Source organism: Canis aureus, chromosome X, assembly GCF_053574225.1.
Source record: "Canis aureus isolate CA01 chromosome X, VMU_Caureus_v.1.0, whole genome shotgun sequence".
NCBI lineage: Eukaryota > Metazoa > Chordata > Mammalia > Carnivora > Canidae > Canis > Canis aureus.
Window position 1 is genome coordinate 78,498,578 of NC_135649.1, and position 16,429 is coordinate 78,515,006.

The following is a 16,429-nucleotide window of genomic DNA, read 5'->3' on the forward strand; positions in this document are numbered from 1 at the left end:
TATTCTCCTAAAGCTGTTTGGAAAGATAGAAAGAGATGGAGTACTTCCAAATTCGTTCTATGAGGCCAGCATCACCTTAATTCCAAAACCACACAAAGACCCCACCAAAAAGGAGAATTACAGACCAATATCCCTGATGAACATGGATGCAAAAATTCTCAACAAGATACTAGCCAATAGGATCCAACAGTACATTAAGAAAATTATTCACCATGACCAAGTAGGATTTATCCCTGGGACACAAGGCTGGTTCAACACCCGTAAAACAATCAATGTGATTCATCATATCAGCAAGAGAAAAACCAAGAACCATATGATCCTCTCCTTAGATGCAGAGAAAGCATTTGACAAAATACAGCATCCATTCCTGATCAAAACTCTTCAGAGTGTAGGGATAGAGGGAACATTCCTCAACATCTTAAAAGCCATCTATGAAAAGCCCACAGCAAATATCATTCTCAATGGGGAAGCACTGGGAGCCTTTCCCCTAAAATCAGGAACAAGACAGGGATGTCCACTCTCACCACTGCTATTCAACATAGTTCTGGAAGTCCTAGCCTCAGCAATCAGACAACAAAAAGACATTAAAGGCATTCAAATTGGCAAAGAAGAAGTCAAACTCTCCCTCTTCGCCGATGACATGATACTCTACATAGAAAACCCAAAAGTCTCCACCCCAAGATTGCTAGAACTCATACAGCAATTCAGTAGCGTGGCAGGATACAAAATCAATACCCAGAAATCAGTGGCATTTCTATACACTAACAATGAGACTGAAGAAAGAGAAATTAAGGAGTCAATCCCATTTACAATTGCACCCAAAAGCATAAGATACCTAGGAATAAACCTAACCAAAGATGTAAAGTATCTATACCCTCAAAACTATAGAACACTTCTGAAAGAAATTGAGGAAGACACAAAGAGATGGAAAAATATTCCATGCTCATGGATTGGCAGAATTAATATTGTGAAAATGTCAATGTTACCCAGGGCAATATACACGTTTAATGCAATCCCTATCAAAATACCATGGACTTTCTTCAGAGAGTTAGAACAAATTATTTTAAGATTTGTGTGGAATCAGAAAAGACCCCGAATAGCCAGGGGAATTTTAAAAAAGAAAACCATATCTGGGGGCATCACAATGCCAGATTTCAGGTTGTACTACAAAGCTGTGGTCATCAAGACAGTGTGGTACTGGCACAAAAACAGACACATAGATCAGTGGAACAGAATAGAGAACCCAGAAGTGGACCCTGAACTTTATGGTCAACTAATATTCGATAAAGGAGGAAATACTATCCATTGGAAGAAAGACAGTCTCTTCAATAAATGGTGCTGGGAAAATGGACATCCACATGCAGAAGAATGAAACTAGACCACTCTCTTTCACCATACACAAAGATAAACTCAAAATGGATGAAAGATCTAAATGTGAGACAAGATTCCATCAAAATCCTAGAGAAGAACACAGGCAACACCCTTTTTGAACTCGGCCACAGTAACTTCTTGCAAGATACATCCACGAAGGCAAAAGAAACAAAAGCAAAAATGAACTATTGGGACTTCATCAAGATAAGAAGCTTTTGCACAGCAAAGGATACAGTCAACAAAACTAAAAGACAACCTACAGAATGGGAGAAGATATTTGCAAATGACATATCAGATAAAGGGCTAGTTTCCAAGATCTATAAAGAACTTATTAAACTCAACACCAAAGAAACAAACAATCCAATCATGAAATGGGCAAAAGACATGAACAGAAATCTCACAGAGGAAGACATAGACATGGCCAACATGCACATGAGAAAATGCTCTGCATCACTTGCCATCAGGGAAATACAAATCAAAACCACAATGAGATACCACCTCACACCGGTGAGAATGGGGAAAATTAACAAGACAGGAAACAAGAAATGTTGGAGAGGATGCGGAGAAAAGGGAACCCTCTTACACTGTTGGTGGGAATGTGAACTGGTGCAGCCACTCTGGAAAACTGTGTGGAGGTTCCTCAAACAGTTAAAAATAGACCTGCCCTACGACCCAGCAATTGCACTATTGGGGATTTACCCCAAAGATACAGATGCAGTGAAACGCCGGGACACCTGCACCCCGATGTTTCTAGCAGCAATGGCCACGATAGCCAAACTGTGGAAGGAGCCTCGGTGTCCAACGAAAGATGAATGGATAAAGAAGATGTGGTTTATGTATACAATGGAATATTACTCAGCTATTAGAAATGACAAATACCCACCATTTGCTTCAACGTGGATGGAACTGGAGGGTATTATGCTGAGTGAAGTAAGTCAGTCTGTGAAGACAAACATTATATGTTCTCATTCATTTGGGGAATATAAATAATAGTGAAAGGGAATATAAGGGAAGGGAGAAGAAATGTGTGGGAAATATCAGAAAGGGAGACAGAGCGTAAAGACTGCTAACTCTGGGAAACGAAGTAGGGGTGGTAGAAGGGGAGGAGGGCGGGGGGTGGGAGTGAATGGGTAACGGGCACTGGGGGTTATTCTGTATGTTAGTAAATTGAACACCAATAAAAAATTAAAAAAAAAAATCTTTGGGATGCAGGAAAAGCAGTCCTGAGGGGGAAATACATTGCAATATAAGCATCCATCCAAAAACTGGAAAGACCTCAAATACAAAAGCTATCCTTGCACCTAAAGGAGCTGGAGAAAGAACAGCAAATAAAATCTACACCAAGCAGAAGAAGAGAGTTAATAAAGATTTCAGCAGAGCTCAATGAAATAGAGACCAGAAAAACTGTGGAACAGATTAACAAAACCAGGAGTTGGTTCTTTGAAAGAATTAATAAGATCAATAAACCATTAGCCATCCTTATTAAAAAGAAGACAGAAAAGACTCAAATTAGTAAAATCATGAATGAAAAAGGAGAGATCACTACCAATACCAAGGAAATATAAACGATCTTAAAAACTTATTCTGAGCAGCTTTACATCAATAAAGTAGGCAATATAGAAGAAATGGATGCATTTCTGGAAAACCCTAAACTACCAAAACTGGACCAGGAAGAAATAGAAAACCTGAACAGCTCGATCGATAACCAGGGAGGAAATTGAAGCAGTCATCAAAAACCTCCCAAGACACAAAAGTCCAGGGCCAGATGGCTTCCCAGGGGAATTCTATCAACCATTTATAGAAGAAACAATACCTATTCTACTAAAGCTGTTCGGAAAGATATAAAGAGATGGAATACTTCCAAACTCATTCTATGAGGCAAGCATCACCTTAGTTCCAAAACCACCAAAGACGCCACCAAAAAGAATTATAGACCAATATCCCCCTTGAACACAGATGCAAAAATTCTCAACAAGATACTAGCCAATAGGATCCAATAGTACATCAAGAAGATTATTCACCATGAGCAAGTGGGATTTATCCCTCGGATGCAAGGCTGGTTCAACACTCATAAAACAATCAATGTAATAGATCATATCAACAGGAGAAAAAACATTAACCATATGATCCTCTCAATAGATGCAGAGAAAGCATTTGACAAAATACAGCATCCATTCCTGATCAAAACTCTTCAGAGTGTAGGGATAGAGGGAACATTCCTCAGCATCTTAAAAGCCATCAATGAAAAGCCCACAGCCAATATCATTCTCAATGGGGGAAACACTGGGAGCCTTTCCCTAAGATCAGGAACAGGATAGGGATGTCCACTCTCACCACTGCTATTCAACATAGTACTGGAAGTCCTAGCCTCAGCAATCAGGCAACAAAAAGAAATAAAAGACATTCAAATTGCCCTGAAGTTTTAATATTACCAGTTATCTCAGCTCTCAGAAACGAAACCTTTAAGGTTTTTCAGAAATTTTTCTATACATACACATATACAGAACATTTTTTAGTATTATTTTATCAGAATTGGATCATGTCAGTTTCTAAAAAGATTTCTTCTTGCTATTCAAGTATAGAAGGCACATATACATTAAAGTACCATAATCTTAAATATACAGCTTACTGAATTTTCACATATATATTCCTCCATTAAGTGCAAATGAAGATAGAGAATATTTTTATCCTCCTAGAAGTTTCACTGAGATCCACCCATATTGTTGCATGTATAGGTAGTTTATTTTTTTGTAAAAAAAAAATGAGATGTTCTATTTTAGAATATGCCACAGTTCAGTTATCAGTTCTCCTGTATACATACATTGAGATTGTTTCTGGTTTTTGACTCTTAGGAATAAAGCTGCTGTTAATGTTTCCATATGTTTTATTGATGGACACATGCACTGATTTCTCTTGTGTGTATATATGTAAGAGTGGGATTGCTGGGTCACAGTGAAAAGGTATATTTAACTATACTAAGTAATTTTACACAGTTTTCCAAGTAGTTGTGTCAAAATACATTCCTACCAGCAATGCATGAGTGTTCTAGTTTCTTTACATCTTTATCAACATTTAATATGACCCGTATTTTAAATTGTAGCCATTCTGGTGAACGTGATGTAATATATATTGTGGTCTTGCATTTCTCTGATAAGTAACGAAGTTGTGAATCTTTTCAGGTAATTCTTAGGGATTCAAATATCTTCTTTTGTGAAGTGCTTCATCAGGGTTTTTTGGGGGGTGATTGTTTTTCTCTTTAGTCTGCTTTAATGTCAAACATTTCTTCAGCCTTTCTTTGTTTTATTGACAGTGTTGATAAGCACAGGCCAGTTTTTTGTAGAATATCCCTTAGTTCATATTTGTTTGAACTTTTCTCATGACTTGATTCAAATCATGGATTTTTGTAAGGAATACCATGTAAGTGACATTCTGTTCTGCTCAGGGCATCATATTAAGAGGCATGCCAGTTTGTCCCAATATTGGTGATACTAACGTTTATTACTTGTTTCAAGTAGGGCCTGCCAATCTTCTCCAGTATAAATTGCCATTTTTACCTTTATAATTTATGAATTATTTGTAGGTAGCTGAGACTGTAAATATCCCTTTCATCAAAACTTTCACCCACCAGTGTATCTATTGATGATATTCTAATTTCATCATTCCTCTTTATGTTTATTAGTTGGCTTTATTTATTTATTTATTTATTCATTTATTTATTTAGGTGTGGACTCATAGGGCCTTCTATTATTTAATAGGCTGTGATATAATGTTATCATTATTTATTTTGATGGTTAAAGTACCCCAGACTTGGTTAATGGGCACACATTCAGGGTAGATTTGTGTCATTTTGACATGTCCCTATTATTCCCTGAGTACTTCTTTATTTTCTGGCACAGCATGATGTTTCATGCTCATTTTGTACTTTCCCTGCCCCATCAATGGAATTGGTCATTTCTCCATGGAGCCCTAACTAGTGGCAATATAATTTAGAAACCAAAATATGGATGTTAGGTGTGTTTGCTGCTACTTGTGGGTTATAGTTACCAGAGTTCTCAGCAGACAGACCAGAATATGTGTGTGCGTGTGTGTGTGCACGTGTGCGTATTTCATATTTTCAGCACACCTTGCTTTTGACTTTGTGTTCTTGGAAAGAATGTTTGTTTTTGTTTGTCTTTTCTATATTTCTTCATTTTACACCCAATATGTCTACTTGATTATATAGAATGGGCATTTCAAATTCAGTATGTCCAAAATAAAACACTTTCTTTTGCACTCCCCTTCCACCACTGCCCCAAGGCTCTTCCTTCCTTGGTTGTCCCCTTCTCAGCAAATGGAAACTATCTTTCCTTTTACTCAAGCCATATATCTATGCACATCTTTTATTATCTTTTTTTCATATCTCCCTTCAAATCATCAGAAAGCCTTTTGGTTTTTCCTTTAAAATATATACAACCTGACTACTCACCACCTCCATCATTATTGTGATGGTCTAATCTCTCTTACTTGAATGATTAGAGTAGCCACCTAATTGTTGTTCTTCCTTCTGCTTTTGCTCCTTTATAACCCTTTTCTCATTCTAAGAAGCAGAGTGATTGTTTTAAAATGCAAAGGTCTGCCTTTAGCTCAGGTCATGATCCTGGGATTCTGGGATCCTGGGATCAAGTCCACATCAGGCTCCCTGCTCAACAGGGAGTCTGCTTTTCCCTTTACCCCTTCCACCTGCTTGTGCGTGCTCGCTCTTTCTCTCTCTTTCAAATAAATAAATAAATAATCAATCAATCAATCAATCAATCTTGGGAACTTAGGTGGCTCAGTCGGTTAGGTGTCTGTCTTCAGCTTGGGTCATGATCCTGGGCTCCCTGCTCAGTGGGGAGTCTGCTTGTCTCTCTGCCCCTCTCCTCTCTCGTGTGCTCTCTCTCTCTCTCAAATAAATAAATAAAATCTTTATAAATAAATTTTTAAAAATCTTTAAAAAAATAAATAAAATAAAATGCATGTTAGGGGCACAGTCAGTTAAGCTTTGGTTTCTTGGTATAGGCTCATGTTATGGTCTCAGGGTTGTGAGATCCAGCCCGTATGGTATCAGGCTCTGCACTTGGTACAGATTCTGCTTGAGACTCTCTCTCTCCCTCTACCCTACTGTTAGGCTTTCTCACTGCTTCCAAAACAAAACAAAACAAAACAACAACAAAAAAACCCCCCAAAAACCAAAACAGGATTAGTTGCTCTCTCCAAATAGCTGTAGAAAGCTTGGAGGGCTGTACCAAGAGCAGCTTCTGATCAATTTGATGGTTGGTACAGACCCTTGATAACCGAACTGGGGACAGATAATAGGGGCAAAGTATAAAATATAAGTTGACTTTCAGTTCCCTTTCATGAGGTACTCCTTCGGAAGACTGTGGAGTAAAGCCCACATAATTTTTTTTCTTTTATCTAGTTCTACTTGCCTTATAATTAATGAATCTTCCTCTTAGTTTCTGTCACTCTTATCTGTCGATCTTTGTGGTGCTGATATGTTTTCATCTTTTTTTCCTTGCCTGTTTAATAGCTTGGGTGTCATTATGTGAGTTTATCCATGGAACTGTGCTGTGGATCAGTCATTTCTTAGAGTAAATTTCATTATTCAGAATCTTGGGTTGGCCAGGTATTGGCCTTAGATAAGCAATGACTTTACAGATGAATAACTTTATAAAGATATGGAAGTTGACATATACAATGATAATTTTTAAAAATAGGAATTTCACTGTTAAACAGCTATATACATCATACATGTAGTTTTGAGCAGTTTGCACCTTTAGTTAGACCTGAGTTTGAATAACGTCTCTGAATTATTTACTATATGATTTGAGGAAAGTTCCTTAATTTATTTTAGCTCTGATTCTTTTCATTTGTAAAATGACATTTTAAAATGCCTGTCTTGCATTTGCAACTTATTTTGAAATGTAAAAAGTTAGATAGATTGATGGATATACATGTGATATGCAATTATATTAAAGTGCTGTAGACTGTAAGTGGTAGATATATAGGTTTTCACTGAACAAATATTCAACTTTTCTGTATGTGGATAATTTTCATCTTGTCAGAAAAAAAAAAAAGCCTACCTTGCAGGCTTATTAGGATTAGATGAGATATATGTAAGAAGTGCCTGACATGTAGTAAGTGCTTAATAAATGGTGGTTGTTAAAAAAAAAAAGCACATCATAGGAAGACATGGTTTGTAGTGTTGTGAATACAATAAGGCAGTTTATGAAATGTTTAAATGTTTCTTGTTTTTTGTTTCCTTTTTCTTTCTTCCCTCCTCTTCTCCTTCCCTTGAGATTATAAACTGCATCCAGGGCTAAGAATCACTGGTGGGAGGAGGACAAGTAATGATGAAGTTAAATAAAGGACAAAGAGGGTTAGGAACAAACAAAAACTAACAGGAAAGCCTCTGTGGTGTGCACATCCTCAGTACTCTTCGGAGTCATTTATCTATTCATTAATTTCCACTTAGTGACTCAATTTTTGCTTCCATCACAGCTTCAGTTTGCTCATTTGTAAAATGAAGATAGCAATGCCTACTGCTCAGAGTTGTTATAGGGTTAAATTTAGTTAAATAATGTATATGAAATGCTTAGCTTAAACGAATGCTTAATAGTGATCGGTTTGTTCCTATAATAAAAATAAAAATAGTAATAAAAATGAGAATATTATACTAATGAAAGACTATTATTGATTATCTATTCCTATTTCAGGTGTTGGTTAGGCACTGGCAATATTGTGATAAATTTTACAGCTAAGGTCTCTTCCTCAAATGGCTCACAGCCTCATGGGTGAGAAAGATCTAAAAACAAATATAAGAGAGTGTTTTAAATGTCCAAATGGAGAGGAGGGGATCGTCTGGCCCATGGAATCCAAGCCTAATTTTGCTTCTCATTTTGGCCTTGTCCTCATTTTGCATGTGTGCAGATGTACTTCACTATTATCGAACTTTGCTAGCAAGTTACTAAAGTCTCAGGCATCCAGATTATCAAGGTCTCATTAGGAAAGGGGATTGGTGCCTGTCTTTCATTTGGACTTTAAGGTGGGGAGTAGTTGAGAAATAAGCACAAAGTATCATTTCCTGCCTTCTCTTTTCCCTTCCAACCTAGTCAACCCCTACTGAGGTTTTTTCCTGGACAAATTAGCTTCTAATTGTAGGTTAGATAATTAGCTTTTTAACATAATCACTATTTAAACACAAAAACAAGTATTTTGGCAATGAGATTTCTTTTATTCATACACACAAGATTCAACAAAATGTATCCAACTTAACAAATGGTTGTATTAAAGAAATTTTAAAAGAATTATATTGAGTCCCAGCGAAATGGAACATATGCAATTATATTAAAGTCCTGTAGACTGTAAGTGGTAGATATATAGGTTTTCTGACATGGTGTCCTGATGCATAAATCTGGAGGTAAAGCCTATGGATTAAGTAAAGAGAAACAAGACATGGTTACTATGACAATAATTTGGAATGATATTTTATAACCACTTATAAACAGGATTATTAATGCTATTTGTGTCCTCAGAATCATGGCTAATAGTTGGTTCATCTGTCTTTTTTATGTGAAAGCTTCAAATCAAGTTCTCTCATAATATTTTGAGGAGTTTCAAAACTAATATTTACAAATGGATGCTGGACTATTTTTATACATGTCTTTCAGATTTAATGAAATTTTCCCTTTTTACTTTTGTTTAAAATGACTATAATGTTGTGCATTGAAATAATGGGGACCTGCCCTGTAATTACCAGATTTGAGGGTTGATAAATCTGTACAAAGTTGAATTTATCTTTCTTCTTATTATCAAAGAAAGATGAATATATAGGTAAGCTTATTTAACACCTTGTCATATATTCTTCCAGACCATTTTATATGCTTATACATATATGTAATTTTAATGTAACCATACTATACATAATCTTTTATAATTTTTTTCACCTATAGTGTTAACTTATATGTTTTAATACATTTTTAAGGAGCTACATAATATCCTTTCTATGAATATACCATTATTTATTTAATGGAACAAGTACAGGTAAGTAATTTTCCTGCCTTTACTTGGTCTTCATAATTCCAGTATTAAATGGCCACACGATAGTGCAATAAATATTCATATTTACCTAACGTATTCCCTATTCCTGAACAACTAACTTGCAGCAGTTTTTATTATGTATAATACCACAATCAAAACACAGAGACATCTACCATTTATTGAGTATTTACTATGAAGTGAACTTTATACTATGTACTTTTTTCTACCTTTGTATTATTTCCTTAGGCTTTATGACCAGGATCTCAGGGTTGTAGGTTCAAGCCCTGCATTGGGGTCTGCACTGGGCGTGGAGACTACTTACAAAAAAGAAAAGAAAAAGAATGTCCTTCAATTTGAGTTTGTTTTGAAGTTTCCTTTTTTTTCAGATTCAGATCATGCATTTTTGTCAGGAATACCATGTAAGCGATGATGTGTTCTTTGCACATCATATCATATTATGAGGCATGTGATATCAGTTTGTCCCATTATTGCTGAGGTTAAGTTTAATTCTTTGGTTAAGGTGGGGCCTGCTATATATAGTGTTCTACCATAAAGTAACCTTTTTTTTTGCTTTTGTAATTAATAAGTAATCTGTGGGGATATATTCTGAAACTATGTAAATTTTACCCACTAGTTTTATCATTAATGATGATTTTCTGATTTCATCATTTCTTATATTTATTAGTTGGCGTTGTGCTGTAGAAACTTTGTATCAGTATGAACTTATGTTTTCTCATCTTATCAAATGGGTTATATTGTTACTATCATTATCTTGATGCCCAAATTGTCCAATATTTGAGCAGTAGGAACCCCTTCAGGCTGGCTCCTGTATATTTTTGATATATTCCCATCATTCTTTGAGCAGTTCTTTACTTTTTGACATAACAAGATGATCCAGCCTCATCTTGTACTTTCTTTGCCCTAATGTTGGAATCAGCCATTTCTCTAGGAAACCTTCATCCCTTATAGTTTAGAAAGCAAGATATGAGCTAAGGTATGTTTTATGAAGAGTACCCAATGTGGTTTTGCTGGCTTTTCTGGAAACTGTTGTAATGAAGGCTTCTTGTATATAGGAGTTCTGTTCATAGATTGGACAGGACTGAGGAGGAATTGAAATAGTCCAGGAAGATGATGAGACATAAGTAGAGTCATAGTATATAGAAGAACCCAACTCATTCAAAGGAGCTACAGTTCAGTGTGGCTTCAAGTAAAGGAGTCTGAGAATGAGGCAGGTACCAGTTCATGGAAGACTTTGCCATCCAAAGGAAATTAACCTTATAGATGAGGAACCATCATAGAGGGTTTAAACTAGGTAGGAAAGAGATCAATTTTGGTAGATATACATTTTAAGTACGTTCTGCTGTCACCAATGAGAGTATGTAGGATGGGTTATATAAATGTTTAAAATTGTTTTCCAACATGGTTGACATTTTCCTTCTTAGAGGACCAGTATTACAACTACTATTACTAATGCCTCAAAAAAGATAGTTGTCAGTAGTTTAGTGGAAAGAGAGCAAGAAAGAGCCAGAGCACAAAGTAAGTTAAAGCTTGAGTCATTTTATTTATCTTTTTGTGAAATGGTGGCAACTCTTCCTTTTAGTACTGGTTTTACAGTCAGGACAGGAAGCTGAATGTCCATATTCTCCATTGAAAAATAACACAAACAAAAGTATGTATATAAGATAATGCTATCTTTTCAAATGAAAAATATTGATGAATATAAATACTGGTATATTTTATTTTTCTTTATGTTTGGTAATAACAGCAAACATTCAGTAATGTAGACATTCTACCTAGTTTGTGAGATAACCAAAATATGGAATGTAGCAACCATGTTTTTGGAAATAATTGCAGATTGCATTTTTAGCTTGAAGTTTACTATTATAACAAGTTTTATCTCTGTACTATTTACAGCCTGTATCCCAGGCCATTGGAATTGAACAACAAGCAGCTTTTCTAAAACCGGATTTAGTTAGAAGGTGAGTATTTTCACATTAATACCATGAAAACAACGAGAGTATTTTGAAGTATTTGTACTCAATAGGTGCTTGGTGAATCTTTTTTTTTTAAGATTTTATTTCTTTATTCATTCCTTCACTTATTCATTCATGAGAGACACAGAGAGAGAGGCAGAGACATAGGCAGAGGGAGAAGCAGGCTCCATGCAGGAAGCCTGATGTGGGATTCGATCCCAGGACACCGGGATTATTCCTTGAGCCAAAGGCAGACACTCAACCGCTGAGCCACCCAGGCATCCCCTTGGTGATTCTTGATTAGAGAAGCTTCTGTGTTCTTGTATTTGTGTGTATGTTCAATAAAAATAAAAAGTATTGTTTTTACTTTTTTATGTTAATAATGATCATATGGATTGTTAAATTATTCACCATTTTCTTGTTCTCATTATTATATTTTTAAGAAAAGCTTATGAGAGTTAAAGGAAAGAAAGAATAGTGCAATTTAGAGTAAAAGCCCATCTAATTTAAAGAAATAAATTACAACTAGGTATATAACTGTTATTTTTTGGTAGTTGTAAACTAATATTTTTCCCTGTGTTTGTTCAAATTAGATAACTTTTATTGTTCTCTCTTCAAGTTCACTGATTCTTTCCATTGTTTGGTTCATTTTGCTATTGTACCCATTTGATGAGTTTTTAATTCTATGATTGTAATTTTTTCCAGTTTTATTGTGAAATAGTGGACATACATCACTGTATACATTTAAGGCATACACCATGATGGTTTAATTTGCATATACATTGTGGAATGATTACCACAAGAGGTTCAACTAACATCCAACTTCTTAGATAGATACAATAAAAGGAAAATAAAAAAGGAAAAAAATTTCTCTCATTGTGGTGAGAACTCACAGGATTTCCTTTCTTAACAATTTTCCTGTATCTCACACAGCAGTGTTAAATATAGCATGTTGTGTATTACATCCTAGTATTTATTTATCTTGTAACTGGAAGTTTGTACCTTTTGACCACCATCTTCCAGTTTTCCCTCCCTCCACCCTCTACCTCTGGTAACCACAAGTCTGATCTCTTTTTCTATGAATTTGTGTAGGGTTTTCTTTTCTTTTCTTTTCTTTTTTTTTTACTTTTTTGTTTTGTTTTTTTTTTTACATTCCACTTATGAGATTATACATTATTTGTCTTTCTCTTTGACTTATTTCACTTAGCGTACTGCCTTCAAAGTCCATTGATGATGTTGCAAATGGTAGGATTTCCCTTTTTTATGGCTGAATAATATCCTACTGTGTGAGTGTATGTGTGTATGTGTATATATGCACACACCACAATTTCTTTATCCATTCATCCATCTATGGACAGACAGGTTGTTTCCATGTTCTATGTCTTGGCTCTTGTAAATAATGCTGTTATGAACACAGGGGTGCAGATATCTTTTTGAGTTAGTTTTTTTGGTTTTGAGGATATATTCCCAGAAGTCAAATTGCTGAGTCATATGGTAGTTCTATTTTTGATTTTTTGATGATCCTCCATTCTGTTTTCCAGAGTGGCTGCACCAGTTTACAGTCTGACTAACTGCACAGTAGTTATCTCTTCTCCACATTTTTGCCAGCATTTGCTATCTCAGGGACCTGGGGCCAAGCCCCACGTTGAGCCTGCTTAAGATCCTTTTTCTCTCTCTCTCTCTCCCTCTGCCCCTTCCCTGCTCATGCTCACTCGCGCTCTCTCTCTCACTCTCTCAAATACATAAATCTTTAACGAAGAAAGAAATGCAACAGATATCCGTATATTGATTTTGTATCCTGCAACTTTATTGGATTTCTTTATCTGTTCTAGCAGTTTGTGGTGGAGTTGTTTGGATTTTCTTTTCTTTTTTTTTACGATTTTATTTATTCATTCATGAGAAACAGAGACAGAGATAGAGACACAGGCAGAGGGAGAAGCAGGTTCCATGCAGGGAGCCTGACGTAGGACTCGATTTCAGGTCTCCAGGATCATGCCCTGGGCCAAAGGTGGCGCTAAACCGCTGAGCTACCCAGGCTGCCCATGGGTTTTCTATATATAGTATCATGTCTTCTGCAAATAGTGAAAGTTTTAGTTCTTACTACCAATCTGGATGCCTTTTATTTATTTATTTTTGTCTTTGTTGTCTGATTGCTGTGGCTTGATTTCCAGTACTATCTTGAATAAAAGTGAAACAATAGACTTCCTTGACTTGTTGCTGACCTTAGGAGAACGAGAACGTTCTCAGTTCTTCCTCATTAAGTATGATGTTACTTGTGGGTTTTATATAGATGGCCTTTATTATGTTGAGGTATGTTTCCTCTAAACCCATTTCACTGAGAGTTTTAATCATAAATGGATGTTGTACTTTGTCAAATGCTTTTGCTCCATCTATTGAAATGATCATATGGTTCTTATTCATTCTCTTATTGATGTGATGTAATGTATTAATAGATTTGCAACTATTAAACCACCCTTACAATCCAAGAATAAATCCCACTTAATTGTGGTGAATGATTTTTTAATGTATTGTTAGATTTGATTTGCTAGTATTTTGTTGAGGATTTTTGCATCTGTATTCATCAAGGATAAAGGATATTGGCCTGTGGTTCTCTTTTTTCGTGGTATCTTTATCTGATTTTGCAAATTTTCTATTTCTTCCTGCTTCAGTTTTGAGAGTTTATATAATTCCATGGATTTATCCATTTCTTCTAGGTTGTCCAGTTTGTTGTTATATAGTTTTTCATAATATTCTCCAATAATTGTTCATATTTCTGTGATGTCAGTTGTTATTTCTCCTCTCATTTGTGATTTTGTTTATTTGGGTCCTTTCTCTTTCCTTTTTTTTTTTTTTTAAAGATTTTAATTATTTATTTGAGAGAGAGAGAGAACACAAGTGGGAAGAGGGGCAGAGAGAAAGGGAGGAGCAGACCCCCTGCTGAGCAGAAGCTTGATGTGGGCCTTGATTCCAGGTCCTAGGATCATGACCTGAGCTGAAGGCAGACACTTAACCAACAGAGCCACCCAGGTGCACCTCCTTTCTCTTTTCTGAGTCTGGCTAGAGGTTTGTTTTATTAATTTTTTTCAAAGAAGCAACTTCTGGTTTCATTGGTCTGTTCTATTTTTTTAGTTTCTATATCATTTATTTCTGCTCTAATCTTTATTATTTCCTTCCTTCTGCCAGTTTCAGGTTTTGTTTGTGTTTTTTTCTAGCTCCTTTAGGTGCAAGGTCAGGTTGTTTGAGAGTTTTCTTGCTTTTTGAGGTAGGCTTGCATTGCTATAAACTTCCACATTGGAACAGCTTTTGCTGCATCCCCAAGGTTTTGGACCATTGTGTTTCCATTTTCATTTGTTTCTTTATTTCTTCTTTTATTTCCTGGTTGAGCCATTCATTGACTGTTGCATGTTATTTAACCTGCATGTATTTGTGGTCTTTCCAGATTTTTTCTTGTGATTGACTTCTAGTTTCATAGCATTGTGGTCAGAAAATATGCATGGTATGGCTTCAGTCTTCTTGAATTTGTTGTGGCTTGTTTTGAGAGCCACCATGTGATCTATTCTGTAGATTGTTCAGTGTGCACTTGAAAAGAACATGTATTCTGCTGTTTTAGGATGGAATGTTCTGACTGTATCTGTTAAATCCATCTATTCCAGTATTTCATTCAAAGCCAGTGTTTCCTTGTTGCTATCTTTTAAAAAATATTTTATTTATTTATTTGAGCGATTAAGAGAGGGTGAGCAAGCAAGCATGAGTGAGGGGAGGAGTTGAGGGAGAGGCAGACTTTCTGTTGAGCAGGGAGCCCAACACGGGGCTCGATCCCAGGACCCTGAGATCATGAGCTGAGCCCAAGACAGATGCTTAACTAACTGAGCCACCCAGGCACCCTGGTATTCTGTTTAAATGATCAGTCCATTGATATAAGTTGGGTATTAAAGTACTCAACTACTGTATGATTATTGATTATTTGTATCTGTTATTAACTTTTTGTCTTTGTTGCTCATCTGTTGGGTGCCTAGATGTTTATAATTGTTACATCTTCTTGTTGGATATCCCCTTTATGATTATATAGTGTCCTTCTTTGTTTCTTGTCACAGTCTTTGTTTTTTTTTTTAATTTTTATTTATTTATTTATGATAGTCACAGAGAGAGAGAGAGGCAGAGACACAGGCAGAGGGAGAAGCAGGCTCCATGCACCGGGAGCCCGACGTGGGATTTGATCCCGGGTCTCCAGGATCGTGCCCTGGGCCAAAGGCAGGCGCCATACCGCTGCACCACCCAGGGATCCCACAGTCTTTGTTTTAAAGTCTATTTTCTCTGATATAAGCTTTGCTCCTCCATCTTTCTTTTGACATCCATTTTCTTGATTGATGTTTCTCCACCTCCTCATTTTCAATCTGTTGGTGTCTTTGAATCTAAAATGAGTCTCTTATAGGCCACTTGCAGATGGATCTTATTTTCTTTTTTTCTTTTTTTTTGGGGGGGGGAATCTTATTTTCTTATCCATTCTGTCCCCCTATGACTTTTGATTAGAGCATTTAGTCCATTTACCTTCAAAGTAATTATTGATATATTGTCATTTTATTCTGTGTTTTGTGGTTTGTTTCTGAAGATTTTCTCTGATCCTTTATTGTTTTATTTCTTTCACAGTTTGGTGATTTTCCTTATTGATATATTTGGATTTTTTCTCTTTGTCCTTTACATATTTATTAGTGGTTTTTGAGATATGGTTGCCATTAGGTTGTATGTGACCTCTTCTGCATGTAGCAGTCTGTATTAATTTGATGGTTGTTTAAGTTTGGGCCTATTCTTTACTCCTCTCCTCCCCACATTTTAGATATATTTTGTCATATTTCATATAGTTACATATTTTACGTGTTTTGCATTTATTTTGTGAATATCTTGACTGAATTTTTACAGAAATATTAATCTTTACTGCTTAGTTTCCTACCTTTATACTTTTACTTTTGTTCTCTCCTTCCCACTCTAGGAATCCCCTTTAATATTTTTTACAGAGCTGGCTTAGCAGT

General features: G+C 35.9%; 1 protein-coding gene across 4 annotated transcripts in view; it reads left to right on the forward strand.

The window, feature by feature from the left end:
- Nucleotides 1-16,429, forward strand: part of WNK3 (WNK lysine deficient protein kinase 3) — a 159,596-nt gene that overhangs the window by 94,981 nt on the left and 48,186 nt on the right. For all 4 annotated transcript variants that reach the window (XM_077889328.1, XM_077889327.1, XM_077889329.1 and 1 more), the window contains exon 11: nucleotides 11,344-11,408. In XM_077889328.1, coding sequence (XP_077745454.1) covers nucleotides 11,344-11,408 — 65 coding nt within the window. The remainder of the gene's footprint in view (nucleotides 1-11,343; nucleotides 11,409-16,429) is intronic.